This window comes from Coturnix japonica, chromosome 5 (genome assembly GCF_001577835.2).
Source record: "Coturnix japonica isolate 7356 chromosome 5, Coturnix japonica 2.1, whole genome shotgun sequence".
Classification (NCBI taxonomy): domain Eukaryota; kingdom Metazoa; phylum Chordata; class Aves; order Galliformes; family Phasianidae; genus Coturnix; species Coturnix japonica.
This window is the reverse complement of record NC_029520.1, coordinates 16,084,125-16,100,141: the sequence shown is the minus strand read 5'-3', so window position 1 is coordinate 16,100,141 and position 16,017 is coordinate 16,084,125. Positions and strand designations below refer to the sequence as shown.

At 36.3% G+C, this 16,017-nt stretch overlaps 1 protein-coding gene across 2 annotated transcripts in view; it reads right to left on the bottom strand.

Annotated features, from left to right (window-relative positions):
- The window catches only part of OTOG (otogelin), an 84,564-nt gene that overhangs the window by 17,403 nt on the left and 51,144 nt on the right, over positions 1–16,017 (bottom strand). Inside the window, exons 34-43 of one of the 2 annotated variants that reach the window (XM_015864149.2) lie at positions 12,988–13,099; positions 12,047–12,126; positions 8,694–11,603; positions 8,104–8,372; positions 7,343–7,511; positions 6,313–6,449; positions 5,166–5,255; positions 4,606–4,789; positions 1,606–1,826; positions 529–667 (exon numbers count right to left, since the gene is read on the bottom strand). In XM_015864149.2, coding sequence (XP_015719635.1) covers positions 529–667; positions 1,606–1,826; positions 4,606–4,789; positions 5,166–5,255; positions 6,313–6,449; positions 7,343–7,511; positions 8,104–8,372; positions 8,694–11,603; positions 12,047–12,126; positions 12,988–13,099 — 4,311 coding nt within the window. Of the gene's footprint in view, positions 1–528; positions 668–1,605; positions 1,827–4,605; positions 4,790–5,165; positions 5,256–6,312; positions 6,450–7,342; positions 7,512–8,103; positions 11,604–12,046; positions 12,127–12,987; positions 13,100–16,017 lie in introns of both variants that reach the window. The other variant, XM_032445043.1, reaches the window with a different exon arrangement.

Below are 16,017 nucleotides of genomic sequence, written 5' to 3'. Positions count from 1 at the left end.
CCTCAAGATCTTCGGGTTTTACTCCCTACTTTCTGGTTAATCACAAAGGTTCCCGATTCCTATAATGCTTTCTCCAGTCAAGACACAGCTTTCTGGAGCAGCATCAAGCAGATTCAAAGTGCCAACTGAAAGTACCGATGAAGTTTCTGTGGCTTCCTCCTTTCCACAATCAATTCTCTTTTGTTTTGGATTCATTAATGAAAAGTGACTAGGAGAAATGAACACTGTATTGCATGGGAGAAAATTCAGTTTCCACGATTAAATACATTACAAGCCAGAGACGGGCCCATGAGCAAGTCTCTTCAGCCTAAGTTTTCCATCTGTGAAATGGATATAATGAGCATGATTCCTTCTACATGCTACTTTGAATTATATGATAAAAGCTGCTGACTTTATAATCTCAATAATGACTTCTAAAGTAGCTGAGAATTCAGAGAGCACAGATATTTTCAATTTACATTAACTCTTATTGCTAGGTGGGTTTGTCTCAGCAAACACTGGAGGTTCATATACATGCAGAATACTTACGGCAGTAATCGCTGCTCCTCCATTCTATACAGATATTAAATTTGTTGCACATTGCCACATAGGCAGCTAGTGAGACGCATGGGTTTTGAATGTACTCAGTATCCTGAACCCAGATATCACAAAATATCTCAGGTGGAACCTAAAAAGGAAAAAAATTAAAAACATCTTCATAGAGACCACGGTACGTAGCAAAAAAGATTGAATTTTGTTGTTTTTATCTGATATTTTTTCCAAGTACAGAGTTCTTGGCTGACAGTAAGAAAACAGATCACTAGCCCTTATTGGTCTACAAAGAGAGTCTACTGGTATTTAAAAGTAAGGGTTCCTAAACTTGAGAACACAAAAAAAGGGAGCATCCCTATATTCATCCTTATATTCTTCTGTTTCATGTATAATTGCCAAAGCAACAGCTTATACAATTTTCCCAACAGAAGACACAATTACTCACTGCACTCTGTTCTTCCTTCCTCTATGCTTTTGTCTGTTTTTGGCCTCCTGTCCATCAAACTCAAATATATACAAATATATATAAAAGTTGAAATGATAAATGTACTTGTATGAGCATAAATAAATATCCTGCTTTTACACTTTGTTTTTTGCTTTAAGTTTGCAATAAAGAGTCTGCTTTACCCTCTCATCACTCTAAGCTGGAGCTCCTGCTCTCTTCAGCCTTTGAAAATTCAGGCCCTTACATTACCTAATGTGGTTTGGAATTTGTTAAATAACTGAATATTTAATTAAAAACTAAATACTAAAATTACTTTATTTTACTTTGCTGTACAACCTATTGGTCCAAGTGAATTTTCTGGAACTGATTTATAAATTAAATGCTATTACCAAAACTAATAAAGTCTTATTAGTAATTTTGAAATTGTCAGCTGCTTACTGCAACTCTCCTACCAAGCTGCTACACTCCTCAATTCTTTTTATCTTGCAACTGTGGATACAGAAAAGTACATATCTCTTTCCACAGATGTAGTCACATGTAGTTCCACATTAATTAAATTATCAAGTGTACAAAAGTATATCAGAACTGCATCTCTCCCAAAATGTAAGCTACCAAAATAGTTAACATACATAAGGATGACAGCTGCTGAAGGTCTGGTTCAACACCAGTCTTAAGCATTCTGAGCAGTCCATGACTGAACAATTCGTTTCCTGATGCCTGTCTTCTCCAACATACTTTAATGTGTCTGGCACTTGCCAGCTGTCTATAAATGTTGATGGAGCATCACTTTTCCTTAACACTGTCCTGTTGGGTAGCATCAGGTCATTTTCCAAGCTTCTATCACAAAAACCTATGCATTAACAAAAGAAAAAAGCAGGTTAACGCTGCACAGTTCGTTTATTCTGAAATATGTTTGAACTACCTTATTAAAAAAGTAAATTCCTTTAAGAAGCTTATAATCAGTAAAGAACTTCCAAAAAAAAAAAAAATGTGTGCAACATGACAGTATCATAAAACACAACAGATGTGGAAAGCCTGGTAGGATCAAAATACACAGACTGCACACAAATGACACAAAGTGAAAGTGAAGATACATCTGTGAATTGCACATGCATGAAACAAGATCTATCACACGTCAGAGAGAATCAGAGATCCCACAATGGCATGCAACCTTCACCACTCAGTTGCATGAGCATTTATATATATATATAAAAACAAATGAAAAGATAAAAGAAGGTTACAAAGCACAACCATGTACAGCGACAAATGAAAAATATTATCAGAAAAAGCAGTTCTCATTCAATATCAATTAAGAAGGACAAAAAAGATGCCTATCTGAAATTGTAATTCAAAAATTTAATACCCTCTTCTACTTACATTTCTGGGCACTGCTGTACTTTCACTTAATGGCATAAGAGCTAAATTAAAAGTGTAACTTTCGTCACATCCAGTCTAACACATATTAGCATGCAGTAGGAAGAAAGCAGTCTTTTCTGTATTTGATTCACACAAGGTAGTATCACATTTTGTTGTGTTATGTGGGTTTCTTTGGTTAAGGTAGTTGGCGATTTCAAAAGAATATGGAATGAAGGAAGAATCCTCACACAAAGAGAGTAATTTGGTCAACACAGAACATCCAGGTACTACAACAGTATCTTACAGAAAATCCTTTGATAGCCAGTAGTTACACAAAAACAGAATAACAGAACAGTCTCCCATTCTTTCTTCCTCATCCCAATTACTGATATTTTTGTAATGGATGTTTGCACAGACTTTCATGGCAACTCTAAGGATATCTGTTCAATAATTATGGGTCTGTTTGATCATCTGTCATTATGAGCAAGCCACTGACATTCAGAGAGAATAGTAATCATTCTGAGAGTATAACAGCTTTTGAAGCTGTACATATTGATCAACCAAAAACGTTTCTGCTTGAATATTCTGAGGTTGTGAGCCTATACAACACAAAGAGAAATTATTTGGCTTAAAGGGACTGCCACCATGTCTGACTTTTCCCACAGTTCTTGTACATTGACAAGATTTAACACAGCAAAACTAAAGTTTCGCATTTGGCTTGTCTGGATCTGACTGCACCTACAATACTGGCACACTTGCACTCTGCTCCACAAGTGTTGCTACAGAGAAATCTGTGATCCCTTGTGACATCCCCCATCTCCCACATCAGCTCTTCACCAGTTGCCATCTTTGCCCGATCCAGTCACTGTAAAATACACTGCTGTTAGACCCTTCCAAAGGATACTTGAAGCTGCAAAACTGTAATGGTGCCTTCATTTCTATGAGACTGAGAAATTGGGATATATGAATACTGCAGCCTAAAGATATTCCGAGAAAGCTCAAATACAAAAAGCAGAATAACACAGCAAGCAGAGGAGCTTCAGATTGGTTAATTTACCCTGAAAAGTTGCAGAGCAACAAGCTCATTCAAAGCAGGATCTGCTAAGTCCCAGTGGGCAGCACTGTGCAGAAAGATTTATGCAGAGAATCCTAATTAGAGATGGATACTAGAAAAACACAGCATATTCTCCAAAGAAGCCAGAGAGACGTGTTTTCATCTTGTTAATTGGCCCCATATACCAGGAATGCAATGTCTCTAGTTCTCCCTATTACAATAATCAAATAGGTAAAGGCAAAAGAGACTCTGAAGAATAGCTTGAATCAGACGTACTGATAAATATTATCTTTACATTCTTGTTTCTTTTTGATCTAATTACACTAATTAGCCACATAGAAAATGAGTGATGTTAAAAAAGACTGGAGCAATTACAGATAATAATCCAATTTCAAAATGGCAATAAATTTAAGCTCTCTTCCTTTACAAGAAGCACATTACTGTCTGCAGGACTTGGAACTCACCCAAGCCATCACTGGTATTTGATATTGAGCTACAGGCATTTGCCCTTTCTGAAACTGGCAAGATTTCCACAGTAATTATGAACTCTGTAACCTTGTTTTCCAGCTACAAATTGCAGCAGATAAATTTACAGATTCAGGTGTCACAGTAAAGATTTAGAACAACAGAAAAACATGCTTACAAAAGATACTACTCTATCAGATTATTCAAGTTCACAGTTTTTAAAGAGAATAACTACACGAGATGATTCAGCAGACTTGAGAGAGTGCAGCATTAGGGTTATTTAACACATTACAATTATAAAAATTCCTTCCAAACTATTTCTTCTAACAGATAAACTAAAATAGCTTATCTCAAGTTAACAGTTCCTGTGAATTCTGACCTTTAGATGCTGAAAATAGCACATATCGCTTCCTATCAGATGGATAGCAAACACTAAATCTGTAAATGACCTTATTTGACATTACAGATTTATGCTTGACTTATTTGGGTTTGGTTACAGCAATCATGCTTGTGATTCAAACATGCCACAGTTAAAAGCAGAACTGTCATTAAAAAGTGATTACACCAATAGGTATCAAGCTTTATGTCAACAACTAACAAAATTATGAATCATTTCATTTAATAGTATCTAAACAATTTGCAGTGATCTACAATAACTCTTCTAGGCAATATTCAGCAAAAGATACAGTTAGAAAAACGTGCCTCCCTAGAAAAGCTTCTGAATGTCTTTAATTTTGCAGTTCTACATACTTACCACATAGTCCCAAAGCTTTTGGTTCTCTGGTTGTATTAAACTCTATAATCATCACACCTGTGCTGTGAAACCACTGAATTTTGATTTTTGTTGGGGTCTCAACTGCATACATGAAGCCTGAATCCTCTACTTTGTATCCATATTTTCTAACAGTAGGCCAAGCAAATCTTGAATTTACTGTTATCTAAAACACACAGAGAAGATTTTAAATGTCAGGTACCAAAAGCTGCCGAAGAAGAACCATGGTTGGATTTTCAACAGCGTAGGAAACTAACTAATAACTAATTTCAAAAGAGGTCAGGCCCATCTCCACAAAGCTATCAAGAAATTAAAGGGAACAGTGGTCATTTTAAATGCTTTTCTTTGTGACATACCTCATTAATAATCCTTTTATCATAATTTGACTATGAATTTACAAGCAGTTGGATAAATTCCAAAGTGCTAACAATGAAATATTTCCTATTGTTCCCTACTCTGATCTTCAGTACACACATGAGAAGGCAGCTTATGATTACAGAAGTAAGATAAATAAATTGCATCTAAAGCCTCAAAGTACTCACTTTTCTACTTAAACGGTTGATAATAATTTGGTTTGATACATAGGTTAAATTCAACATTGCCAGGCACAAGGAAGTGGAATTTGAATTATTCTGTGGAGAAAGCAAAAACATATTAACCATATTCATAACGTATAGAAATGTATTCATTACCTGTCTAATATTTTTAGGTACTAGGACTGCTTGCACATATTTTAAAGAGAGAAAAGTTGCTGATGACTGTCCTCTCAAGTAGAGACTATGACATTAATCTGGATAGCATTCTTGCAAAATTCATCTTAAGAAGATGTCTACATGGACATCAGAATTGCCTGGCTTTCATAGAAGAAACTGAGGTTAAAAGGATTTTGTAGATGCTCATGAGGAATTAACTCATCACAACATAAAGCCAACCTCTATACTATCCATGAGACAGAATATTCTGTGATTGTTTCACATAGGGTTTCTCTCTTTCCTCTCTGCAGCAGCAAATACTTGTCTCTGTCTGAAACTTGTAATGCACAAGGTGGTCTAATTTAGTCTAAAAATACCACATTCTTTCAGGGCTTTCAAGATTGGTTATTCCAGTACATTTTTCCATATGAAAATATAGAAAAGTGGTGCATTTAAATACTGTACTACCCTTTAAACCAATTTAGAGTTGAATGAAAATAAGGAATTCGGGTGTGTGAATCCTCACTCTGCAAGAAACAGCCTGATGAAACGCAAAGAGAGTGCTGCTTTGAAAAGTTCTTTCTAGTTCTGTACATATCCTCTTCAGTGCAGTAAAGTCAAGTAAACCTAGATACACAAAAAATAGCACTCTACACCAATACTTTTTACATGATAGTACTCACCAAAGTGACTAATAAATATCATCCACTTAATCTCTCACAACATTGTCTATTTTACACGTAAAATAAGGTAATACGAATACACCTCCTACCTTTCAGCTACTTCCAAAGAAACTATACCCAACTCTTAAATGCTGAAAAGTGCATGTAAATACAATTCATAGATATTGCAAAGGAGTGAATAATTTACCGCAATTGCATACTAGTCATCTTATTGACAAGGATGTACATTAGAGGAATATATATGTAATTCATTCCCAAGATGCATCTTATTAGCAGTACTCAGCATCCCTTGTTAGTTGATAAAAATTAATTACCATTCTACAGTCAAGGATATGGATGGTTATAGTTTCATCTCGAGTCTGACTAACAACATACGATGCCTCTTTGAATAAAGCCAAATGATTTCCATCATATGTTACAACACTCAGATCAGAGAAAATTGTGCAACGACCTAAGGAAAAAAAATGGTATTTACTCACTTATTTTAGACTTTCTGTAAATATAACAGAACATGAAGATAAAGCAATGAACTATATAAGACTAACTTCTTTGTTGTATAGATAATTAGCATGTTTTTGGAAGTATTTTATTGCTATTGCATCCATGTAAATGCATAGTCAAATACTGCATAGTCCAATGGGACAATCCACAGTGCTCTGCTATCTGTTACATTCCTACAATTTTTAGAAGCGTGGATTTATAACTTTTAAAAACCCTAAACCAGCAAAAACACAGATGACAGTGGATCATACGAGATCTTCAGTTTCCCTCCAGTGTCGTTCATAAGGAGGGACACCTTGTTTCAAGTTCTCCTCTTTCCAGTTTACTACTCTGTTTCAGAGACTGGAGTTCATAAATAGAAATTTGCATTGCTTATCTCTGCACAACTACTTTGCCATTATGGACTACATTTAATTTTCTTTATGGTTAGGATTCATCCTGCCTAATTCCGCATAACTAATACTGTAGGAGTGACTACAGTACAGCTATGTTTCTAGAGTCCGTGAATTGTTAACAATGAACTTCTCACCCTGAAGGAGATAGAAGATATCCCACAAAATCCACTGGCTATTTCCTCTGCATCTCATCTGATTAATCAGAAGACAAGTCTGCCAATGTTACCTGAAGCTAGTTAAGATATTTATCCTACATTAAAGGCACATTTTTATTTCACTTAACTAGATGCAGAACTAGAATTATACATTGAATTAGACAACAATCTGTGTATTACAGATCTTTCTTTTCTTCACCATAGTTATAGGACTGTTAGTTCTTTGCCTTCTTAAACATTCATTAAACTGTTACTCAAATTCACTTCAGAAGAACCATATAATTAAAACTTACATGCACATTCCCACTTTGGGCAGCATTTGTCCCCATTTATTTGAGCAGCGTATCCTAAAACTCCACAGCTAGGTTGAGTTGCATTGTATGGGCAGTTCTGTGACTTGTTTACTTGAATCAGTTGTCCATCCAAGCAAATGTATTTTATGCACTCATTCTCCGTGATTGGCTAAGGCATATTTAAAAGACATGAGTAATATCACAGTAATGCATAATATTTGCTCAAGAAAGAGGCTTACATTCTTCAGGCACTAAATGCTTATAAATCCTCACAACAACAATAGTGGAAGATTTAAGCAAAGAGCATCTTTGAAAATCTGACCCTTCTGAGGATAGTTTAAAATTCTGTCCTGATGTAAAGGGCAGAACATTTTTGTTTGTTTACTTTTAATTAAAAGAATTTGAATATAAAATAACATGGATGCATAGGCAGGAAGGCTACACGACAAATAATACAAAGTACACAAACTACACAAAGCATCAAATTTTACCAAAACAACTCCAGAAATTCCTGTAACAGTCACACTCAGAAAACCAAGGTGCAAAACACGGTGAATTATAACCCTTACGAAAACCTTTATGCACAACTGAAGTTATTCAGACTTATATCTATAACTGTGAAAATAACAAATAGCCCTAATTAACACAGACATTTAAATAGTAAAGATCAAATTATGTCTCACAAATGACGGTTTTATCAGCAAGCTAAAGGAACCTGAATTTATTAAAACCAAATGCAATAATGTTATAATATTACTCACTGTACAGGTTTGGAGAGTTGCTGTCTCTGTAGGCAGCACTGAAGCTGGCTGTGTGACTCCTGGCATGGCTTCAGCTGTTGCCAATCCATCAGCAATTGCTGTAGGCAAACCATAAAGTGGTTTGGAAGATAAAGAGGCAAAAGAGGAAACTGATGGAGCCGTTGTATCATTTGGATGGTCAGATATCATTAATAGTGAACTCTCTGAAGGTGTCTGTACTTCAGATGTTATTCCATGTTTGGAAGTTTGAGTGTCCGATGATGCAACAGCTATAGAAGAAAAAAGTTTTGTTTCAGAGGATGAATGTATAGTGAATGGTATCAATACGCTTACATTAGAAGGAGTTCCAGTTGTGTTTGTGAAATATGGAGAATAAAATCTCTGAGGTATTTCTGAGGTAATGGCAACACCTTGAGCATGGATAGGTTTGATATCCAGCTCTTCTAACTTTTCTGTATCAGGGAACATAAGTTCTTTTGATTTTGAAGTAACAGAAAAATAGGTGGGTTTCACCAAAGTTGTGGTAGATTTTGTTACAATTTCTGTTTTGTCAGATGTTGCTGATGGAGCAGTAATGCTTTGCCACATACCTCTTACTGTTGAAGATGCTGATGCTGCATGTGCTGATTGGGTGGTAGCTGAAAGCACTGTAGTTGCCAGAAAAGTGGCAGCAGTTGAAAGTGCAACTTGCTCTGGCAGCACAGCAGTTTTCTCTGTAGTAGTTTTACCCACTGACACTGATGCTGTTGAAATCACAGGTGTTAAAAAGGCACCTATGGATGGCTCACGTTCCATCACAGTGGGAATTTCTGTTGTTTCAGGTAATAAAACAGAGGAAGTTGTAGCTGTTTCAGGTGATTGGCTTGAAACAAGTGATTTGGTAACTGGGGTTTGCCATGTGGATTTTAGACCAGCACCTGCCTTCTGTGTGGAAACAGAAGGAAAGGCATCTTTTTCAATGGTTGCTGAAGAGGAAATTGTAAATAACTCTGATGAGGAAGGGAGAATACTGGTTCCAAAAGTAATGCCAGCTGTTTTCCTAGCTGGGACTGTAGACTGCAAAACAGTAGTTCTTGGTACATATGGCTGCGTAACTGAATCAGTTAAAATTAGCTCTTTTTCAGTTGGCAAAATAACTTGTGTAGAATCCAATGAGATAGATAACACATTTGAATGAATACCTTTGGGTAGTGAGGTAGTTAAGAAGGATGATAAAGTTGATTCTACCATACCTTCAGTTGTGCTTAACAGAATTTGTGGTTCATCAGTGGGTTTTGTTAGAGTTTCTTCAGGATGATGGTAAACTGAGATACTGCTTTTGCTTGTCAAGAAAGGCTTAGATGTCTGATGAGCAAGTTCCATTGACACTGTAGGAGAAAGATGTGGTACAGTCACAGCCTTTGAGGTCTGTGCTGGAACTTCATCTCCTGAAGATGGAGTAAAAGATGTCTGAGCTGTAGCAGTGGTAGGTTTTACCATAGCTGTTATACTTTCAACAGTAGACTGTGGTGCTGTAGGTACTACTTTAGTTTCTACTACCGGATATTTTGGTGTGGTTGTTACTCTCAGAGTTGTTTGTGTTAAAAAAGGTGAAGAAACTGATTGATGTTCCAGATGCTGAGAGGTAGAGAAAGCATGAGAAGACTTTGTTACTGGAGGTACAGCATGGGATGTATGCACAGGACTGAGAGCTGTCACTGATGCTTCTGTTCCATATATGGACAGTGAAGGAAGAGAAACATTTATCGAGATTAGAGAGCTTGATGCCTTTGTAGTGGAGATGCTACTAATTCTTTCTTCTTCTGACTCATCAGGTTCTGCTGGTAGCAACATAGTTTCATATGCAGTAAGGAGAGTATGTGGAGACCCAGCAAAGGACATTGTTTGAGCTGATTCTCTTTTTGTAGATATGGAAGGAACCATAGCAGTTTCTTTTGATGAGATAAAGGTTTTCATTGCAGATGTGGCAATGCTACCTGAGTATGCTGATGTGCTTTTCTTCGCTGTACTTAAAACCAGAGGTGACTTGTAATCAGTAAATGTTTTTCCAGTTGATTTTGCTTCTAATTCAAAAGGCGATGTTATTTTAGAAGTTACCTTAACAAATAAAGGTGGTATTCCTGTAGTCTCAGGCAAAACAGGATATTTAGTGTATAATGTAGTCAAGAACTCTGTTGAATTTAGAACTGTGTACGATGGATATGCTGTAGTTGACACAGTTTTAAATGTTTTTTTTAATTCAGCCAAAGCTGGAGAAGCAGGAGTAGGAACTGAGCCTGAAGGTCTTTCTGTAGAAGGACTGATAGGTTTTCCAACTGTAGAACCAGGATGCAGTGAATATGGAAGGAAAGGGGAGCTGGATGTATGCTCCACATGAGATGTTACTTTAGGAGTTTCTTTTTCTTTTGTAAATGGCAACAGAGTTGTTTCTAATGATCTCTCCTGAGTTTGCAGAGCTGTTGTCTTTGGACCTAGAGTTGTAGTGAAAGGTACCCCCACAGTATCTGTCAGATGATAAACCTTTTCAATGGGAACATCTGTAATTGCCTCTCCTAATGATACGGGCAGTGCAGATGCTGGTGAAAGTATAGTCTTAGTGCTTTGTTCAGTTGAGACAACTGTTGGTTTTGTCATTTCTGAAGATGCTGGCAAAAACAAAGTAGTCATCACAGGAGAAAAAGATGTTACTGTAACATTAGGTACTGTAGTAGAAGACTGGCTTGTTTTTGACATTTCTGTAGTTGATGTTAAGTTTGCTGATGATGTGTATGTACGTACACCCAGAGGTGATAATGTGGAATCCTGGGGCTGATACACAGTAGTTGTTTCTGTTCTTGATTCAAATGAAGAGGATGTAAATGTTGTAAGTCCTTCTGGTTTTACTTGTGCTTCCTTTGTGAGAAGTGCCATTGTGGCTATTTCTGGTATTTCCGGTATTTTAGTTTTTACTGGCATTTCTGTTGTTTTAAATGTAATTGGTGTCCCAGTAAAAATGAAAGTTGTAATTGGTTGGCCTTCTAATTCTGAGCTTTTAGACACTGCATGTGAAGCAGTTACTATCAGAGGTTCAGTAGACCTCAGAAGCTTAGTGGAACCACTACTGGTCACTTGTATTTTTGTGGAGATTTCTGACATGACAGGAGATGGAAACAACAGAGAAACATCAAGAGAAGACAAGCTTACATTAGATTTTACTGTCTCAGGCATTGTTATAGTTCTCCTTTCAACTGATGTCATTTCTCTTGGCTGTGAGGAAACGTGTGATGATAAAGTTATGGCTGGAAGTGTTGTATTAGATACTGTAACTGAAAATTTAGTTTTCTCCGTAGTTGCAGGGAGTTTCAACTTTGAAGCAAGTGTTGTTTCCTTTGTTTCAGACAAGGTAAATGAAGTTACCACTTCACCGATGCCTGCCGAAGATGTACTAAACGTTAAGTGGGAAACTGCTGGCGTTTGAATGCTGGGGGGCAAAGGTGATGTACCATCTGCAGGTTCAATGCCTGAAATGAGACACAAATAAATGGCAGTCTGACATTCATACTAAATTACACACAAAGCTAGTGAAGCTAGAAAGAGTATATAGCAATTCACATAGCTCTGATCTTTTCAACTGCCTTTAAACTTCTGAAATTGGTTGATGCTCAGCTGAATGCAAGTCAGCAGAGTGCCCAGGTGGTGAAGAAGGCCAATGGCATCCTGGTTTGTATCAGAAATAGTGTTGCTACCAGGAACAAGGAAGTAATTGCCCCTCTGTAACATACGTTAGATTTGTGAAGACTTAAACTATTTTAATTAAATTTCATGTTCAGTGAAATCTTAAGATTTGCATAACTAAGATCAGAGTTATACCAATTTAAGCACCCTTAAAGTTTGACTAAAATGCCACCTCACATTAATAAGGTAAATATTATTATACATAATATATATAATTTTTCAAACGTACAGTCTTCAAAATACACGCATCTTTGAGTGACTTCATCCAGCAACATATTGAGAGGACATGCAGGAATGCATCCTTCCACTCTAGAAGAAAACAATATCAATTAGTTGAACCTTCTAGATCAAGTAATTAAATTTTAGGCAAACACTATTTATACAATCTTTCTTAGCAGACATCCTTGCTCTCATCACCTCAGTGTATTCCTTCAAAATGTCACTTACATGGCATACAATCTCACAGATGAAGCTAAAGCATGAACTTTGCAATTAACCTGTGAAATGAAAGTTCACGTTCTAAATACTATTACTTAAATGCCAAACCTCTTTTTCACACTGAAGTCCAAATGTCACTTTTACATGACTTAGCAGAAGTTCCAGTCCTGCTGATAAGTACAGTGCACAGAGGACATAAAGGGAAAAGACAAAGAGAGATGTAGCTGTTGCAACACTATAGTTGGGCATGCTGAGACAAAGCAACAGGTTGCCCAGAACAGCTGTGGATTTTCCATTCCCTGAAATGTTCAAGGCCAGTGAATGGGTCTTTAGGCAACCTCATTTAGCAGGAAGAATCCCTTTCCATGATAGGGATGTTGAAGCTAGATGATGTTTATGGTCTCTTCCAATTGAAACCATTTTGTGATTCTACCCCCCTGCCCAGAAAAAAACATAGGGGCACAACTATCTGAAACAAACATCACTTTTTATCAGTACACTCTCATTCTCTCCAGCTTTAAGGTTACAAATACTTGCAGTTATAGACTCTGACAATACTTAATACCGGTGATGTCTAGAAACTTCACTTTCATGTATCTGCTACAACCGTTTCAGTTCTTTCCTCCTTTACTCAGATTACAAATTAACACAGTCCTGTACTGACCCTATGTCTGGTTACTCACATGCTTATTATTACACAAATTACATAGTTTTACATTTACAACAACTTACTTTGGTACTGTCTGACAGTTTTTTCCCAGAGGATCCCTGCAGGTTTTGAAGCAAGGGCTTGCACAGGCATCGTAACGCCATTCACATGCAGAACGTGATAGAAATTTTACATCTGCAAAACAACCAAACTCTGTTAATCTCATTTATTTCTAGAAACACACACACATCACTAAGAAAGATAGCTGAAGTTCACTGCAGCTCTAGAACACTCACTGTTTCTACCAGCATTCTCTACAAACATTAGTATTAGCATTTTTCAAACTGTGAAGGTCTTTTACACACAGTTGACTTTTATGCACAGTGCAGAGTACTCTGCAGCCTGTTTTACTCTGAGCAGTTATAAAACACGCCACTGAATTTTTCACATTTACTGTATATTACAATCACTTGAAAATAAAGCCAGGTAAGTCAGAGCTGCCTTCCTATGTTTTAATAAAAAACTATGCCAACAATGAATCTGTATTTTAGGTTATTCAAACAAGATGAAGATAGAGACTCTGAACAATTATTGCCATTACAATCAAAATTAAAAGCACTAGCATCACACCAATGCACTTTCTAACACTGTTTATCATAAAAGTGGTTTGCCTGCTGTGTAAAATCAGGTGATGAAAGGTACATAACCCTGTATGCAACTACATTTTAAAAACCAAAACAAGCAACAAGCCAAATAAAATCGTCTGGTATGAGGCCAATTTAGACTCTTTACCACAATGTCTCTTAACAGTTCATCTTCTCAGAAGCAGTATAAGATCAAATTTTGGACTCAAAATGATTTGAGGTTGGAATTGTTCTCTTGAAATACCTAACTGCTGCTACAATGAACAAAGCAACACAGACATGATCACATACATGGGTTTGAAAAAATAAAAACATTTCTCCAAACAAAATACTTCAAAAAGTCAAACACTATGACAAATGAAAAAACAAACAACACTCCCCCCCCCATCACCCCCCCCAAAATCACATGCACCTACCCAACTTATCTTCAGATTATCTATAGCAGACAGATAGAGTTTATTGAAATGCATCAGGCCCATATAACTGAAACTTTAAGTGCAAGTTCAGATAGAAGTTACATTTCAAAGTGGAAATAAATGGAAGTAAGGATCAGCTACAGTTCTAATGCTTATTAATTTATTCAGAATGAATGTAAAGGAGAAAAAAAAACACAATTAGTTACAGACTGAATAAAAAACCTCAGAGAAACAAATTCTCAGTAATCATATGGATAGCATACACAGATGTATGCACTTGCATGTTTAAATGCATTACCATGTTTTCTTTTTCACTACAACCCTGTCCCATCTGTGTGCAGAATGGCTCCCACATCAATGCTAGATGCATAGCCAAGAGACTCTTCCAAGTCTGTGTAGCTTAAGCAATCCATCTGGATTTTGATACCTAAACTACAACAAGTCCCTACAGCTCCCTCCTGGAGCAGCTAAAGCAAGGCAGTGACAGTTCCTTTATGTCTACACATAGAGAAGACCACTACCATGATATACAACAGAGTAGGAAGACCGAATTTAGACCATATGAACAACATTTATGTTAATTTTCAGAAAGAAAATGATTACTGCTTACAAAGAATTTCCAGTTTTCTTGTTCTTAAGTCTTTTAAGTTTTGTGGATCTTTATTGATGCAAAGAGGCTGAACATTTTGCTGACAGATGTATGGAGCCTTGCATAAAAGCACAGGTCAAAGTGAGAAGGTTTAATAACACGTGAAGTTGATGTATGACAAAAAGACAACATCACTAAGATACACTGGAACAGGTGATCATCACCCTAATATGGACGAGCAATCACAGAAAATTCTAGTGCAACCTAGGAAATCTCATTCATCAGACTACCCAAAGGCAAGTACACAGACAGACCCATAACTTCTAATTCATACCATAAACCTCAACACTAACAGTAAAAAAAAAAAAAAGTTCCAAAGTTCCAAACAACAAAAGCACAAGCTTTATAGAGAACATACATACACCTCATGAAGAATGCCAGATTCTGAGTTTAGCAGAAGGGTGATCTTGAATTAACACGTGTCAAATTGACATACTTCTTCCTGTTCTTCACAGGAGCTTAGACCTTTATGAAATGATTGCTGCATTTCCCTCAAATACTCCATTCAGATTAAGTTTATGGAGTTCGCAGGTGCTGTATGACTTGAATGAATAGAGAGAACTTGCACATAATTTGTTGCTCATTAATACCCATTTCACTAAAGAACTAATAAAATCATACTTTTCTGCAAATTTTGTCTCTACATTTGCAGAACACAAGACAGACAAGAGATGAAATCAGGAACCTTGTCATAGAAACTATTTTCAAAGAAGAGCTGTAGATTGACATTTAATTTTCAAATCTGTAGATGCAAAAGAATTGAATGTGACATGCCAAGTTGTATTTGTTTTTATTGAGTGTGTAAATTACATACAAACCCAGATCACCACAGCAAGAATATATTCCATGAATTGGTTTGCAGTGCCTCAAAAGTTTTCAGTACATCTCAGTAAATCCATCAAATATATTGAAATATATGCATTAATAACAACTATGAGAGAATGCCTTTACAGCATAATACAAATTTCAATTTAATTATTCATCATATTTTAACTTTTAGTTGTTGACAGAATCACTTCTGAAATCCCTAAGCAGCTTAAGAACCAAGCTGAGGAACTTTGCTAGTCACCATAAAAATAAAAATATAATTAAAAAGTAGTTCCTGCTTGAAAAGCTTACCCTAAATGGAGATATGGCAGAAAATGAATGGGAATTTAAACAGGCACAGAACCTCATTCTGAACTACAATGAAATCAAAACCAAGAATCAAGCCAAGAAAATAAAGTATTTCTAAACCTAGATAACATAATAGGTATTTTTGCCTCCTTTCACTACCTTTACATATAAATTATGATCTTAATACACACAGTCGTTAGGGTATAAGAAAAAAGGACAAAAATATGCTGTAAAGCCATTTAAATCTCCCTCCCCCTCTCTAAATTGAAGGAAACACACCTTTCTCTG